This window comes from Talpa europaea (genome assembly GCF_964194135.1).
Source record: "Talpa europaea genome assembly, chromosome: 7".
NCBI classification, from domain to species: domain Eukaryota; kingdom Metazoa; phylum Chordata; class Mammalia; order Eulipotyphla; family Talpidae; genus Talpa; species Talpa europaea.
Genome location: NC_140074.1, coordinates 123759271 through 123777200, shown reverse-complemented (window position 1 = coordinate 123777200; position 17930 = coordinate 123759271). Strand labels below are relative to the sequence as shown.

The following is a 17930-nucleotide window of genomic DNA, read 5'->3' as shown; positions in this document are numbered from 1 at the left end:
CAACAGACCATCATGGAGATCATGCATCCAGTGGCTAGGGCAGAAGGGAGAGGTAGGGGCTAGGGAGACCACCGAGTCACACACTCCTGCACATGAGCCCCTGCTTGTGGCAAGACCACACGGCCAGCAGCTCCAGGGAGGGACAAAGGTGAGCTGGGCTAGGAGTCTGAGAGGTGAGCGATCACGCCTGACCCCTGTTCACCCACAGGGACCGAGCACCTGGTACACAATGGGACAACACATGTCCCTGGGTTTCTGACACTGGAGAAAGTGATGACAGCACCACAGGGTCCACACCTGGGGCCTGGCAGGAAGTGGTGGAGAGCGGCCACTGAGAGGCTGCCTGGGATCCCTCATGAATGGGCTGGAGCTCATGAGAACGAGCTGTTCTCACACCAGTGGGAGGCAGGAACCGAGGGCCATTGACCCAGGCAGTTTTGTTTTGTGGCTGCAGTGGGGCCGGCAGCCAAAGGAAACAAACTCTGGCCAGGATCCCTCCCATACTGCCTCACGCCAGACCAGGATCCCCAGGGCTCCCTCGTCCCTGGTGCCCCCAAGATGCTCTCTGTGAGCCTCGCGTAAGGCAGCCCTCTCCCCCCAACAGGAAAAAGAAATTCTGCCATTGGAGTGGAACACCATCTACTCAGCCCTGCCCACTGAGCCTCACGGGGCCCACCTGGAGCCCTGGCCTATGTTGCCAGAGACTGCAGGTGTGTGAGAATGTGTGGGTCCCAGGACGGCGGAGAGGGGTACAGGCCTACTCACCGGAGCACATCTCCCCTTTGTAGCGGACACAGGAGAAGTCGTCACACTCACAGTACTTGCCCGTGATCTTGCCAAAGTCGCTACTGTGGCAGACACACTGCCCACAGAGGCACTCGCCACGCTGGCTGCAGACCGGCTGGCCCTCGCGGGGGCTGCACTCATCCTGCTGCGAAGGCCGGTAGTCCTCTTCCGAGCACTCACACTGGGACCCCAGCCAGCCAGGCCCGCAGCGGCACACCCCACACTCGAAGGTCCCATTGCCATTGTTGCAGCGGCTGCTGGCAGGCTCCGCCTGGGCCTGGCAGGCGCAGTCACAGTCGAAGGTCACCTGGACAGTGAGACTGTCCTTGAAGCCCACAGGCTTGACGGTGAAGGACTTCTCCTTCTCCTGGGGGCAGCCCCGCACCTTGGCCTCAATGCTGAAGCTCACCTGGATTAAAAAGCAAGATCATATTTCAACACAGGTAGGCCCAGTTAACATGCCAGCCCTGATAGGAAGCTGCTCCCTGCCCTGACAAAGATGCCCAAACTGGGTGTGGTATCCTTCTGCTACCTGGAGTTCTCCTGCCTTCCTTCTACGTAGGTTCGCAAGGCCAACGCACAAGCCCCAGGAGAGTTGTGCAGGGTGGCATATCTGGCTGGGTACAGAGACATGGTCCACAGTCAGGAGACAGGTGTGTGTTTTTATGCCACAGGTGAAATCAAGCAGCTCAAGTGTCATCCTGTGACCCTCTGCGTTGGCCACTGAGTGAGCTGGCCTGATGGCATTACATCAGTGAGATGAAGCTCTCTTTTGCACCACACAATGCCACACTGTGTGCAGGCTCAGGCCCTGCTGTTCAATTTCCACATAACATTGCATCATCACTCGTGCAATCAAATGCATTTTAGGCCGATATTTCTTACAAGGGGTGTGTGCACATGTGCCGAGAATACGGAGTCAGGTGGATGGAGATAGAGATCTACATAAGGGGAAAAAAATTCTTAAAACTATAAGGGTACATAGAGATACAGATGAGAGGTAGAGAGAGAGATATCCCCTTCCATTCTGTCCCCCTTCACGAAACTCTTAAGCAGAAGCTAAGGAAAAATATTCTTCAATGAAGGAAAGCTCCTGAGGGAAAAGCGAACATTTACATTCAGAAATTCCCAAGGCAGGCATTTTCACTGTTCCATTTGCTGTTGAAGCTTCAGCAGCCAGAACAATGGCTGCCAGGAAGTCCATGCTCAGCAAACACTCAAAGCTAACGCTGTTCTTTCAGCAATATCTAGTGGAGCGGGGGAAAGGCATTACCTTGGAGAAGGCTGGAGACTAGTTAGGAGCCTTCTGAAGGTAAGTATTTTCATTTGCAATTAAGTATGCATGAACCAATAGCCATGGCCTAGATGCAAGTTTTTAAAAACTTATGACGTCTACTTAACAGAGAGTTGAAGCACCCACTTCAGAGGAAGTGGGTGGCACCTCCATGCATCTGCTGGTAATGACCTTCAGGAAAAAGGCTCAGAGAAAGAAGGGGCAGGGCACCCACAGTCACTCAGAGGCGCAGGCCAGGGTCAGCCCCTGCACAGCCAACTCACCGTGTCTCCAATCTTGAGTCCAACACAAGACTTGAGGCCTGGGATGACCTCGTTGTTGAGGCAGGTGGCATTGAAGGACAGAGACAACTCCTCGGGCAGGTCACGCACTTCCAGCTCCACTTTAGAGCGGATTTTCTGAGCAGAAGAAGGAAAAGGAAGAAAAGCACGTGTGCTGTGAGGCAACTGGTAAAAGTCAATTCCATCCCAGGCAAAACCTACCTGGTGGCCCTGGACTCCCCCTGGCAGTGCCAGATGCTGAGGTTCACCGCAAGCTGCCAGGGCACCGCAGAAGCCTATTTCCTGGCCAGGGCCTGTTCCTTCTCAGTGTTCCCATTTGTGTCAAGGTGAATCCAAGTAAAATCTAAACAAGCTCTACCAACCTGCAGGCCTCGTGGACATGCAATGGGGGGTGCCAGTCTGGGCACCTTTGAGCACTTTCCACATAATTTTTAATCAGTCTCACCTTCCCCATGACTCAGCCCCCTCTTTTCTCTATTGTTGGAGCACAGCTCTCCTGCAACCTCCACCCCCCCCCCACTAATTTCAGGGCTCTGCTTCTTTCTCATTACCATCCCGATCTTCTCTTTCCCTCCCACCTGCTTGAAGCTCTCCCCTGTTCTCCTGACACCCCCTGGCATTCCTTTCTGGGCTAAATTCTTTCTCAAAAGGTTGCATCTGCCCACTGTTGCCATCATCTAACTTCTGGGAGAACAAAAGGGAGGCAGCAAGGGCTGCATGGTGGAGTGGCAGCCAGGCCACTGTGCCCTCCCAAAAACATGCCAAACAGGCCCATTCTAAGGCAAAACACTTACCCCATAAGCATCAACAATGAGCTGGAGAACATTGCTGGAATCAGCAGACAGGACCCCCACTGTGGTCCCTGGGATGAGTTCACTGTAGTTCTAGAAAGGAAGACCCAGAGGTCCAGAGCTGACTGAGTATCAGTGATAACCTCCAAAAACCCTCCCCAAATCAGACTGAGGATCTTGAAATGAACACTGAGGGAAGGAAGAGATGATTTACTTGTCACTGCCAGCAATCTATGTGGCAGTTTTTCAGCCCTGAGCAAAACTATAGAGAACACCTCACACCTCTCAGCCCACTGAATTTCCCCACTCCACCACTACAAAATCAACCCCCAGCCAGCTAGGTGGGAGGAGGAGCAAACAGAGGCAGGAGAGAGGAATCATTAGCTCCTGGGAACATGTCTTTCCTGGTTGGGGATCGTGGCCAGTGCTGGCCAGGGCTATCTCCCAGGAACACGTCCCCACCCCCACTCCAGGAAGCCCCAAAGACAGTCACCTGGTAGAGGTTGACGACCCTTTCCGTCACTGCAAAGATCAAATTGATGTTTTTCTGGGATAGCTTCTCAGTCATCAGACCCAGAGAGGGATAATCCTGGAAAGAGGGAGGAGATGGAGGTTAGTAAGGGGTCTCACGTAGCCCCCTGGGTTCTAAGCCTTAGAATTTGGCTGTCTGGAGCTGTGGTCCAGTCAATGATGGTGCTCACAGCTTTTCACCCACGACCAAATCAAGGCAAGAAGGGTTAGCAGAAGCACAAAATCAGTAAGAGATGAGAACTCCAGTAAGAGATGAAGAGGTACAGCCTGGTGGTGTCAAAACTAAGCCCTTTTCCTCCTACTCAGGTTTGACGCACTCACACCATGGAGCAGCTTCCTCCTGTCTTGGAGTAACAGACACACACCTTTACCTCAACTAAACCGAAAACTCCCTAAGGGGAAGACCTATAGACTCTTTAGCTCCCTCTGCTCCTGATAAGTTGCCTTGCATAGAGGGGGGTCAATAGTTACTGGATCACCCATTGCCAGGTAGTGTTTAACTTGGATATTACTGATACCAAGGAATTCAAGCACAACACTGGGTAGTGCTTAACTGGGATATTACTGATACCAAGGAATTCAAGCAACACTGGGTATGTGAGTAAGTTGTGAACACATCCCTGGGATCCTAGCTCTTACAAGGAGCTCATGAAATCATCCAGCTCAGGCTCCTGTTTACACAGGTATACCTTTAAGCCACCTAGAAGAGGTAGTTGCTCTGCTGTCTTTAAGAGATGAAGAATTCTCACCTCCCCCAAGATGCCCAGAGTATCAGCATCCTAAGGGTCTGTACGTTTTCTTTACTGCTTATGACAATTTCTTCTGTTTTCATTTCAACTTCTTTTCTCTTATGTAACCATGTACAGCCATAGAAGACATAAGAAGTCTTCTCATGCATCATTAAATCATCCTTTGCCTCCTTTCCTTCATACTAAATGACTGAGTCCTTTAACCTTCCCCCATATGACCTGCTCTCTGTGCTTGCGATGATTTTTGATCTTTTTCCTCTATTGTCTTCCAATAAGGGCATGGAATTCCAAGAAAGGGCTAATCAGTGCAGAGTGAAGAGAAAGGCTGGCTTTCCAGCTGGATCTGTGAAAGCTCTTTGGATCCATTCTGAAAGCTATGCTGCTGCTGAAGGCTGTAAAGTGGTGGAAACACTGACCATGGTCAGGGCCATCTCTAATTCTCTAGTGGTTGTGCAGGTTGTGCCCTGAAGGAGCGTTTTCAGTTGGTAGGGGTGGGAGCAGGAAGAAATGAACCCCACACCCTGCCCAGAGTATGGGCTGCCATTTTTATATTCACAGAGACTCTACCAGGCTTAGGGTAGCACTGGCCGTGGTGAACAGGAACCACATGTTGTACACAGAATCTCACCATGGTCGTGGAGGCAGAGTAGTGGTTGTCACGGCCAACATGGCACTGCCCGTCGTTGGGCTTCACAATGCCCGCCAGCCTTCCATCCAGTGCTATATGAGTCTTTGCATCAGTGGTGAACACCAACAGGTGGGATGCATCACTCCTCCAGCCAATCTTTTCCTGTTTAAAAAAAATAAAGGGCCAAAGAGAGAAAGAAGTTTAGCCCACCGTAGGCAAGATCCAGGGAAAGGCCTTCATCCCAACCCTTGGAGCACCAACTGGAGCTTTCCATCTTGGGACTTCAGGGTTTGTGTTCTCTTAAGAAAACAGTCTCATAGCTGAACACCTTTTCAACTTCAAATTGAAATAACTTCTCTGATGATAGTCACATGACCCATCTAGAAATCCACCTGCATCCGCAGAGCTGGGCTAGAAGAAATCCCATCTGAACAGCTGTGCACTTGGCTGAGGTCATGAGAACCCAGCCCTGACTCTGGTACACTTCCAGAGATGCTGGAGAGAGCCCTCCCCGGAGGACACCGGGACCTTTGAGGTTCAAACAAATGTCAGTTCTAGCCAGGAAGGGGAAACCAACTGTGTATTAGGAGCAACTTATTGCTCAAACCATAGGAGCTCTGTCTACTTCCAGCCTCTTGCTGCACACAGACATCTGCACTGTTGAGCCACTTCCTTCCCCATTTTGACATGTGAGAACCACACCTGGCACTCCAAGCCCTCTGAACTCACATCACAGACTGTAGCCTGCATGATGGCATCGAAGCCGCCCTCAGGGGCATCTCGGTTCCGGGACACACTCTGCTTCCTCACTTCCTCATTGAAGCGAGTCACCTGGTCCGTTAGCGTCAGCACGTGTTTATAGCCAAACATGGGCAAACAGGTGGTCTTCATACTGGAGAGGGAGGGAGACACCATGATGGAAAAGGCTGCATGGGAAGGGGAGTAGGAGGAAGTAAATACAGACAGTGGTTATAATAACCAGCTCTATAATAACCACCAGTGGCAGATGGTCCCCCCAACACTCAAATACCTAGGCCCCATATTGACCTTACCTGCTGCTAGCCTAAATGATATGGAACTAGACTGCTTGGGTTCAAATCCCAGCTCCTAAGGCAATACACTAAGCAAAATAAGTCAGAAGGATAAAGATAAATATCAGATAGTTTCACTTATGGGGGAATATAAGAAAACCAAACAAAGGGTCAGGAAAAAGACAAAACTTGCAAGATGACCATAGACTTGAGGCATACAGCTGGGGAGAGGTAGGGAGAAGGGTCGAAACAGGAGAGGGAAGAACACAAGGACTACAGTGATGGATCTCGGGTGTTGTGGCAGTGGAAGAACTATGGGGGCTACGCCTGAGGGGAGAAATCAAATACTGTCCAAAGATGAACAACCATGTAAGACAATAAATAAATCTCAGTTTAAAAAATTAAAAATTAATTAAACATTAAAAACAAATAAAAAATAAATTTCATATTAACACCTACTTTTAAACAGAAGGATGCATTAATTAAATGCCTTGTTGCAAGTTTTATAAGCGCTGTTAGAAAAATAACATCTCACCAAAAAAAATCCCAGCTCCTCCATTTATTAGTCATGGGGTCTCAGGCAAGATGCTCTATAGTTCAGCTACAAAAATGGGGACATGGGCTCCCTGGTGGCGCAGCGGGTTGAGCGCAGCGCTGTGAAGCTGTCTGCAGCCTCTGCAGTGCAGGTTTGATCCCGGCCAGCCAGGGAAATTCCCACATGGCACAGCAGACCTCTCCTGTCGCACCCGCTGCTCCCCTCAGCAGTGTATTTCAGTCAGTCTGTCTGTTCTGCTCCCTGCTCTGTCTCTGATGAATCCTCTCACCCCCCGTGCATCTGGCCTGCACCCCAGTTCTTGTATGAATAAATAAATCATTTTTAAAAAATGGGGACATGACAGCACATAACTTATAAGAGGTGTTGTGAGGCTTCAATGAGTTAATAAACACAAAGCACTCTGATTGGAGGGAGACTTATTTGTTATCACCTTATGCTTAACACTTCTCTGAAGTAACACCAACACAAACATATGGCAAATGTTCATGGGTCACTAAATGTCCCTGCACCATTAATAAATAGGTCTGTACCAGAGAGGACTATTTCTGTCCCCAGCCTAATTAATTTGTTAGTTAAATTGATGACTGACAGCGTAGTTGGGGAAATACAGAACCCAGACAGGAGGTTAAAAGATACATCATATAACTCTGAAAACGCAAAAAGTCTTACACCTTGTCAGACTCAGTCACTGTCATTTTAAATGAGGAAAGCACATGGATTTGCATAGCCTCCACCAATTAAATAAACAAGTCACTCAATCAATTATAAACCAAAGTGTCAACAGAGGCACACTTTATCAATTTACAGATGATTCAATGGTTCAATAAGTATAATTTCCATTTTTCTAGGACTTTATTTTAATGCTGCATCTTAATCCTTGTAGGATTCATACATTTGAGGAGTAGGAGGACACTGGAATCAATCCTTCTGAAGCCATAATTCCTCTATCTACTTATCCATAAATTTATCTTTACTTTTGGGCCTTCCTGGTGGTGCAAAGGGTTAAGACGCAACCTATGAAACTATCCACAGCCACTGCAGCATGAGTTCGATCCCCAGCCAGGGAGCTACCCACATGTTGCCGCAGACCTCTCCTGTCTCAACCCCTGCTCCCCTCAGCAGTGTATTCCAGTCAGTCTGCCTGTTCTGTTCCCCACTCTGTCTCTGGTGAATCCTCTCACCCTCCACACCTTTGGCCTGTACCCCAGTTCTTTTATGCATAAATAAATAAATAAATAAATCTTAAAAAAAAAAGAAAAGAAAAGAAAAGAAATAGCCAGCATTATATTTACCAAAAAAAAAATTTAATCTTTGCTTTTGACATCATTTCCTCCCATTCTTGCCTTTTTATTTGTAACCAAGATCAAGATGCTGATGGATTTTCTTTCTAGGTCTCCTAGCCTTGGATTCCATTAACACAAACTTCAGATCAACAGGCCCACTCCCTTGCCAGACAGGAAGACCAAGGCCAAGAGGAAATGTGATTTGGCCAGAAGGCAGCCAACAGATACCCAAGAACTAGAATCAGGAATCGGGATGTGGCCCTGCCTGGGGTCAAGTGTAGGGGTGCTACTCTGGCTTCCACAGAGAAGGGACTTACTCATAGCAAGGATTTTTGAGGGCCGCTGGTGGGGAGATGTACATGTACGGTGACACGGGTTTGTCCACAAAGGCCCCAAAGCCAATCCGCAGGTTACTGGTGAGCTTGCGCATCTGGGAGGCCAGCTTAGTGCCCAGGTTCTGTATGCTGGACAGATCGTCTTTCATGGAGTAAGACAGGTCCATCAAGTAGTAGATATCCACAGGGTAGTCCTCCACCTGCCGGACTTGGACGGAGAAACTCTTCGAATCATCTAGAAGACAGAAGAATGGAACTTTTCCTCCTCTTTCTCCCTCCAAGTGGATTTGGACATTGTTGGGATTAAGTAACTTCTTGATCAAATCAAAAGTAAAAGCCCTGGTCTCTTCTCTCCCCTTGCAGTTTTATTTCTCTTTCAATCTTTTGATTCCTCCCCCCATTTTAACCTCTTCTTTTCCATTCTAAAACTCTCCATCCTCTCTAAATGACCAGCTGTTTAAACCTCTAAGTCTCAAGGATCTACCGCCCTGAGTCACAGAGGTTTTGGCACTTTCTACGCTTCAAACCCTACAAAAGGCAGGAGGCAGGAAACTGCGCCCCTTATCAGTGCTTTTACTTTCCAAGGCTTCAGTGACCCACCATACGATGACATAATACAAAAAATGTAATAACTTTTATTACTTTATCATGTTTTAAGAGATCTATCTTGTTATTAATTATTATTGTTAATGTCTTACGGTGCCTAATTTCTAAATTAAACTTTATCATAGGTATGGATACATAGCAGGTCCTCAAATAATATCATTTCAATCAATATCATTTCATTATACCTTTGATGAGAAAAAAAAAAACCTTCACTCCTGTCTAGGGTTATCTGTCTGGAGTTCATAAGCTCCTCATGTCTGTGTGGGTTTTCTCTGAGTGCTCTGATTTCCTCCTATATCTCAAAGATGTGCACATTAGGTTCATGGGTGTGTCTCAATTATCCATGTCTCAATTATCCCAACCTGAGTGAATGTGGGGATGTAGGTGTGAGTGCACCCTGTGATGGGAGAGCATCCCATTCAGGGTTGGGTCCTGCCTTTGCCCTGAGCTGCCACCAGAACAGGCTGCAGCCACCTGCAATGCTGAACTAGAATAAGTTGGAAAATGAATAAATGAATGAATGCAAATTATTGTTTAATATTAGAATTGTTTGGGGTTTTTATTTTAGAAGTTCGGTTATATTTTCATGACCAAAAATATGCCTTAGTTAAATATGCCTTAGGAACTTAACTCTTGTTTACATCAAATTGCCAGTGTTAAAATTTGGTTTCATTTTATGTTGTTTCACTTAAAATCTCAGTTTCCAATAACCAATCAATCCCATTAAGAGAGGACTTAGTGTGTAGGGAAAAAATAAAGTTTATATATATATATATATATGTATACACACACATATACGTATATATACATACTCACAAGTGTGTGTGTGTGTGTGTGTGTCCACTGAGTACTGTTCTCAGTTTCAGGCATCTGCTGGGGCATTGAAATTCATCCACTGTAGAAAAGGGGGGACTACTGTATGTCCTACTCTTTGAATCCCATACACCTATCACATGCCTTGCACAAAGAAAGTACTTTCTTAAATTCTTCTTGATCTAATTGAAAAGCCAAAGTCAATGCTTCAAAAAGCCGGTCCTTAATCTAATTCTTCCTCCTTCTAATGTTCTGAGCCTATTTTCTCTGCCCCTGTGCTCCTGTGCCAATATCACATGAAAAGGGGACTTAAAATTGCTTTCTTATCTTATATCTCATTTCAGCCTCAATACAAAGCTACAAGCTTTGTATAAAACAGACTTTGGGGGAAAGAAACAAATGTTTTTTCAAGACCTACTATGTTAGGAGGGTTAAGTAACTTACTCAAGGTCAAATAGCTAATACATGGAAGAACTGAGATTCAAATTCAGATCTGACTCAAAGTCTCAACATCTTCCATTTTCTTGCATTCTGCACATAATTTCCCCTCATCCCTCATCCCCTCCTCCCCCATTTCTGTTTTGAGCTGTTTCCTGCTCAGGTTTCCTGCCCAGACTGCCACTGTGCCCTGTTCCCATCTGCCCAGGCCCTCTGCCCATAAGTGCCCCAGCCCTACCTGGCCGTAACCGCAGTGCAATCCTCTGGGGACTGACTTGAACAACCTGGGAGCTGTCTCCAGAGCCCTTGTCACTGAGGGGCCTGGCCTCCAGGATCCTGGCCTCACTGACGGGGAACTCAATGGACTCCAGGGCACACTTATCCTTCAGCAGATTCTCCTTCAGGTCACATCGGGGTGAGCCCAGAGGCAGGGCCTGTAAGACAGGAGACCAAGGGCAAGTCTGTGATAAGAGCTGCAGGGTCTCCCCGCACCTGCAGGCCCTGCCACCTCCCAGAGGCCTGGAGCTCACCCGGCACTTGGAGCCAAACCGGCATAAATGAACTGGCCCAGTCCTTCCCAAGAAGGCCGCTTGCGAGCCCATTGGGAAGCTGAGGCCTCCAAAGGCCGCATGGGTGACTGCACATGGACTGGAAGCTCAGAAGTGGAGCAGAACAATAATAGACCTTTATCAAACTGCGAGAAACCCACTTGTAGGTCCCAAAATCAATTCAGGGGATCTCAGTCACCTGGTTATTAAAATGCAATAGAATAGAATAGAAAGTATCAATGTGTATAAATAGAAAAAGTAAATATTGTTTTGGACACATTTATATATTGGGGAGAGGTGTACAATACATGTAATAAATAATGATAGACAATGTGTTTCTTTTGTAGGTCCGAGTCAAAACACTTGGGAGATGCTGCGTTAAGGCACTGGCTGGGGTGTGCAATCCATGAGGGCAGGGGCTGTGAGTGTCTTGCCCCCTCTCTATTCCTAGCACCCCTTAGGACTTAACACAAAGGAGGCAGAGACAGGGGTGAAGAGCACAGGAGGAGGTTGGCTGAGACCACATCTCAGCTTTGCCACTTACTGGCCAACTGGTTCCTAGGGTGGTCACGTAACCTCTCCAAACCCACTTTCCTCAGCTTCAACACGAAGACAATGACAGTCTCATCCTCACAAGGATGTTACACAGGACTAAACATGCCAGTGCACACAGAACACCTGGCTGTTAGTACTTGTAATGAGAGGCTCCATCAACAATTCCTGGGGGGCTCCCTGGTGGCCTAGGGGTTAAGTCTCAGCATAATCACCATTGTGGCCTGAGTTCCATCCCCAGCCAGGAAGCTACCCACATGGTGCAGCAGACCTCTCCTGTCTCCCCCGCTGCTCCCCTCAGCAGTGTGTTTCAGTCAGTCTGCCTGTTTTGCTCCCCACTCTGCCTCTGGTGAATCCTCTCACCCCCCACACCTCTGGCCTGTATCCCAGTTCTTGTATGCATAAATAAATAATAAATAAATAAATAAAAATTTCCATCATGAATGGATGTTGAATTTTAAAAAAATAGGAGAAAATATAGTTCCTGGGAAAATCATTTATGAGTGATCTGCACACGCTTGGGCAAGCATCACGATGCCTGTCCCATGGCCTAAGCTTCCTCTTTGGCCCTGGATAAGGACAAGTGGAGCACCCTCCCGAGACCATGGCAAGCATCCCTTGGCTCTCTGGGGGCTCCATGTGCCTTTACACCTCAGTGTTGACCTGCCACAGCAGAAAGCACACGGGAATCAGATTCAATCCTAGGTCTGCCACTAGTTAGCCAAGTGACCTCAGATAAATCCTTTCATTTCTGTGTGCCTCAGTTTTCCCACCTGTTTGATAAGGAGTGGGGGGACTAGGTGACATGGTGTTTTCAGTCCCTTCCTGCTCTGACATTCACAAAGTGAGCCAGCATTATGGGGACACCAACCCACAAGGGGGGCCCTTACCCTGCTGAGGGCACTGGCTGCCAACGCTGGAAAACACCTCCCAGGACTATTTCACAATATCTGGGCCCTCCGGTCCTTGACATCCCTGACCACCATCCCGCCTCCAGCCATATCCAGAAGTCAGCTGAATAACCAGCCAGTAGCCCAGGACGGCTATGTCAACCACTTTTGAGCACTTGCTGCATGGCCAGCTCTGAGATAAGCACTTGACATGGATTCTTGCCATCCCCCTGATGACGGTTCTGCGATGCTGGAACCAGGATTCTTTTACAAGTGAGGAACCGAGGCTTGGCACTTTCAGAAACATGGAACCCAACCTTACAGGGAAGGAAAGTGAGACTTGGAGAAGTTAAGTCATCTGCCCAAGTTACGAAGGTAGGAAGTGTCAGAAGTGAGACCCTTACTCGAATGTCCGACTAATTCTCCCATGAAATGCAAGCTGTGTTTCATTCTAGGATAGAGTGAGAGTCCAGCAGAAAAGCAGGACGTGGCAGTGATGGTCCTGGAAAGAGCCACACCCGAGAGTGCCCCAATGAGGGACTTGAGAGGTAGAGGCCTCGTCAGGCCCCTGGGTGACTGGTAGGAGCACTTCCAGGGAAGGGACTGGGCTTCAAGGAGTCATCCACACTTGAAAATCAGGACCCTAACTGAAGACCCCCCCCCCAGACTCTCCCTCGCCTCCCAGCCCTCCTCCACAGGAACAACACCAATGGCATCATAAACCAATGTGTCTGCCCCAAAAAGTCATATGTTAAATCCTAGCCCTCAAGATGATGGTATTGGGGTGGTGGTGGGGGCTTTCTGCATGTGAGGACACTTGGCAAGAAGAGCAAGTGGCACAGAATTTGCTAGGCCCTTGATCTTGGGATTCCCAGCCTCCAGAAATGTGAGAAATAAATGATGGTTGTTAAGCCACCCACCCTAAGATATTTTTGCTACAGCCACCTGAACGGGCTGAGATAAATGGCATGAAGGTCACTCTAACCCAGGCAAAGAGTGGAGAGGACTTCTGGAAGCCAGCAGCTTCCTTCTTTCTCTCTCAGCCTCACAGGTTTGAGGGCAGAGAAATGCATGAGCCACGGGAAACAGTGTAAGACTAAGTCTTCCTGGCCTTAAAAGATTCCAGCAAGGACATCGAGGGTCTTCCAACTTGCTGAGAGAAATGAACATCCTCGCCCACACCCAGAGCAGCAGTGGGGAGGACTCACAGCACTTGGAATTTTGTGCCCAAACTCTTCTTACGGCCCCTGCCTTTCTCTCCCCACCCCTCCCCTAGGAAAGCAGCATCTTTCCTGCTCAAAAGCTCCCCACTGTATCTCTGATCCCAGTTGCCCACAAAGCCCCAGGAAGAAAACCTTCCCAAAAAGGCAATGATTGGACAGACCGAGATGCACTGAGGAGTTGATCCTTCCCAGAGCTAAGACTGGGAAGGAGAGAGGGGAGGAGGAGGCCAAGAAAATGAATGAGAACAACCCCCAAAGGGACTCATCCACGAGGAAGAGAATGCTTTGGCAGGGGGATTCCTGGGCCCTGCTTGCTAACATGACAGTGCCTTTGAGGAGGCTTGAAATGAGAGGCCTTGCTAATGATCTGTAGGCTCCTTACGAACTTCCTTAGAAATGTAAATACTAAGAAACAAAGCTGTCTCCCTCCCTCCCTTTTGCGGTCACTGACATGAGAAGTCAGGAACATAGCAGGCCAGGCCCCAGCCAAGCTCTCCCTGAGAGCCTCTTGTCCCAGAAACAGAGTGACCTCAACACACTCAGCAACCTTCCCTTTCTTGACAACACAGGCTGAGAAGGGAGAAGAAATATCGCCAGGTTACTTAGAAAATGGGAAGGAAGGGAGAGGAATATTCAAGTCCCAGCTTCCAGTAAAACCGGATATTACATAAAAAGGGCAAAAATAACCAAGACCCAAGGGAAGATCATAAACACCGAGGTGGGAAGTCCCAGCCCACGTGCTGCATGAGCTGAATTCCCTCCCTTTCCTGGGAGAGCAACACATGCTATTAGTCGCATTTTCCATGAATCCCATTTTGGAAATTGTGCAAGTTCAGGCTGAATGACTATCACCTTTCCTATCTCACAGGGTTGATCAGGATTACCAAACACTCCAGCTCAAATAAACTCACATTGCTCTTTTGACTGACATCTGGTGAGGACAAGAAATCACCTGACTGTAGAGACAGAAGTAGTGTGAAGGGAACAGACTGGAGGAGAGGAAAGGGAACGTATTTTTGTTTATAGTTATTGGCATTCACGCCCCACTGGTTGAAGGGGAAGGAGCACTTTTAATATTACACTCACACAATAACAAGGTGCAGCAAAACTCTCAGGCTGAACATTTATCCTTCAGATTTAAAAAAAGTAGAAAGACCAAGTAACAGTGAAATAAGAATAAAATTACGTTAGGAAAGGAATTATAGTGGCCTAAATTTTCCTCTGCAGATGAAGAGAAGAACATGGAAAGGAAGTTCTACTGAAATTTTCTGCTTTCCAGGACCCAAGCCCGTTCTTACATTGGATGTCAGGCTGAGTCCACTTTTGATGTACACTCTGGGCAATATGAGAATCCTGAGTACTTCCCTTCACCTTGGGTTTGCCAAATTCAGGGGACTTACTTATACTAAAGAGTTATTGGTTGTTTAATTCCTATTTAACTGGGTGTCCTGTATCACATCGGCAACATCACCAGCACCTCCACACACCATAACCCAGATGACCAGCTGCTTTGATTTGCCAGATCTTCTATCATAACCATTCATTCTGATGCAATAGGTCCAGGGTCCATGCTGGGAAATTTTTATATTTAATTAGCACCCATGGTGATTCTCACCACCAGGCAAGTTTGGAAGGTTCTAGATTCCATCATGGTACCACTGAGATCAAGACCACAAGTTGAATCTCTGTGTGGGGCCAGCCTCTGTGCTAGATTCAGGGCCCAGAGATCGCACACACCCCAACCCGTGTCAGCATCGGAAGCCCCTCCCCCTGCCCCCCAGGAACACACCCTAGGCAGATGGGCCAGCTTTCCTACTGCCCAGCCAAGCGCTTGCTCTCCACACCCAGCCGTCCTCTAGGACCAAGGGAGAGCGGAGCCCAACCAGTTGTTTTTCCAGGCACTGCCAACCCAGCCTGCAGCTGGGGGCGCGGGCCAAGAGCAGAGGGCTCTCCAGGGCGGATTAGGCAACAAATCACATACAAAATGGCCCAGACGGTACAGTTTTGGGTTTTTAAGTCAACGACCAAGGCACTTTCAGCAGTTAAACTCAGCCTGTGCAGGGAAAGTCCTCAGGAAAAAAATAGCAGCCCTGCTCAGGTTCCAGCCTGGGATTCCCACCTCCCCGTTCCAGTGTGGGGGAGGGGAAGAGGGAGTAGGGGTGTCACACTTGGTCCCCCAGTGGGCTCCTCCACTGTGCCACTCCCCCCCACCCCTTGCACAGAGATAGCTGTAGTCACTCGCTCCGCCCTTGGCCTCTCCTACTTTCCTATTTATATTCCATTCGTCTAAGAAAATATCTTCTTGGACCTCCTACCTCCCCTCATCAGTTTTCTTTGGTCCTAGATGGACCCATTTCCTCTCTGACTCTACTACCCATTCCTCGACTGGTCCTGCCTCATCTTTGATTTTACCCTGCACCTTCCGTCCCTGCCCTCCCCCGCCTACTCCAGGGGACAGGATTCACCAGTCATCAATAAATATTCTATACTTGCGCCTCCAAAATGGAGTCACGCAACCTAAGGGCTTTGACCAAGCCCCAGCATTCCACAGCCACGTGACTTGTCCTGTGCTGCCAAAGAGAGGGGACAGACACCCTGAGAAAGTCTTCTTTTACCCCAGACTCTGGGCCACAGTTGCCTGCATCTCCTCTTGCTTGGGGCTGACAAGGAGGGGTGGAGGAGGGGGGAGCTCCTTTGACTGGGCTAGGACTTCTCCCTGGCTCCTTCTCTGTCCCAGCAGCTTAGGTCACCCAGTCCAGTGAGGCACCCTCCCCACACAGTCTCACTTCTTCCAGGATTAAGTTACTGAATTCCAACTTCCTTGTCAAAGCGGCTTAATAATACCATGATGGCAACCCAGGGAGGCATCCTAAGGCCAGTGAGAAGGGAGGCGGCCACCTCACACTTGAGCAGCCAGCTCAGCCCAGAGGGGTGGAGAACCTGTGGGGGTGGAGGGGAAGGGCTCCCCCCCCACCCCCTCCCTGCCCCAGGGAATGTTTCATTTGCTAAATGAAGTCAATGTGGCCCAGATGTTGGGCAGCTGCCTCTGGAAGCAGTTCCCGTGCTGAACTGCACAGAGGCCAAGGCGGTGTGTTGTGGCAATCCTCCTCTGGGGGATAAACACAGCCTCCACGCTCACATCCCCCATCCCCCAACCAGCCTGCCAGGGAGGCTGCCTTATTAGGAAACTCAGCTGATTGGGAAGAAAAGCAGACAGAGAGAACGCATGCGGGGCTGGGTTAGAGCCATCTTAAGACCATAAAGGACTGGGACATCTGTGGTAACAGATGGCCCCTCAGGTGACGGAGAACAGCCAGCAGGAGTCCAGGTAACCACCTGTGGGGAGGATGGAGAGGTAGGCCAATGACTCAGCCTCAGACTCTGAAATCACTGAAATCTCTCCAGCCACATTCACCCCTCACCCCCTACATACACACCCCAGCTCATGCCAGCACCAAATTCCCATCCCAGCCACAAACAGCCATTCCCTCAGACACATTCATTCTCCAAGGCCCCAGACACAACAAACGCTCTGCCCAGACACAGCTAACTCTTTCCTGTTGCTCCCCACCTACCCCCATCCTGACAAATTGGTCCAGCTCCTTTCCTCATTGACACCTAGGAGTCCCCATCATCAGAGAGGACATGGGAGGAGAGATCCACTATCTAAACACTCCCCCCACAAATGCAAGGTTTCTCTTTTATTTACCCTTTTAAACTGCTAGATGTTTTCAAGCAGCATCCTTTCTATTCCTATAGCCCTTGCCTGCCTCTGCCAAGGCCCTGGTTCCCGGAGGGTTCCATTGCAGCAAAAGGCAAGCAAAGTGTGTCACGGGGTAACAGTGACTATGGTGAGGCCAGGAGACCCCATCAATCAGGCCAAGGACAAGGCCATGTGGCCAGGAGGGTGATCCCAGCCACATCCCCCGAGACAGCTCACTTCAATATCCATCCAAGGGAAGGCTTCAACTAGATTTGCTCAGAAGAGACAAGAAGTTTGTGTATCTCGGAGGGAGGTGAGACGGCATGGTCAGTACAAGGCAGTCTGGGAATGAAGTGAGGTCGGGTATCTGCTCCTTACCTCGTCCGAGCACCAGGCACACATGGGACTCACAGCCAGACATTGCTGGCAGGAGCTCACGCCTCGTGTGGTACAGATGTTGGGCCCTGCAGCAGAGAGAAAAAGCAATGAGTGCCCAGTTTGGCTCAAAGAAGTAACTGGCTGCCCCATCCTTCCCGACATCCCCAAATGTCCAGGTTCACCTCTCTTAGATGCACACAAACACATCCTACCCATACCATAGACATTTACCAAACACCAGCTGTTTGCTAAGGAAGACATAGAATGAGGAATATCTGGACAAATTGATCAGCTCCTTGAATTGATGAGGCTACAGTGATGGTAACTGATGGGGCAAAGCTGAGCCATGGCCCCAAAGTGTCAGATGATAACTGATGGCAAGGCTGTAATTAACAATGATTTGACACCTACATTATTCCAATGAACGTCTGAGGCCCAGCGCAAAGGTGAGGTGCCCTCTGTCCACTACACAGAGGATCCAAGGCCCAGACAGTCGGGTGGGGGTGACTCCCCA

General features: G+C 48.8%; 1 protein-coding gene across 1 annotated transcript in view; it reads right to left on the bottom strand.

The window, feature by feature from the left end:
• Positions 1-17930, bottom strand: part of ITGB3 (integrin subunit beta 3) — a gene marked incomplete at both ends in the record, with an annotated part of 43911 nt that overhangs the window by 11849 nt on the left and 14132 nt on the right. The window contains 9 exons of the mRNA XM_084237745.1: positions 766-1195; positions 2344-2478; positions 3156-3245; positions 3646-3741; positions 5061-5222; positions 5790-5952; positions 8248-8500; positions 10361-10556; positions 17417-17502. Of these exons, the coding sequence (XP_084093871.1) occupies positions 766-1195; positions 2344-2478; positions 3156-3245; positions 3646-3741; positions 5061-5222; positions 5790-5952; positions 8248-8500; positions 10361-10556; positions 17417-17502 (1611 nt within the window). The remainder of the gene's footprint in view (positions 1-765; positions 1196-2343; positions 2479-3155; positions 3246-3645; positions 3742-5060; positions 5223-5789; positions 5953-8247; positions 8501-10360; positions 10557-17416; positions 17503-17930) is intronic.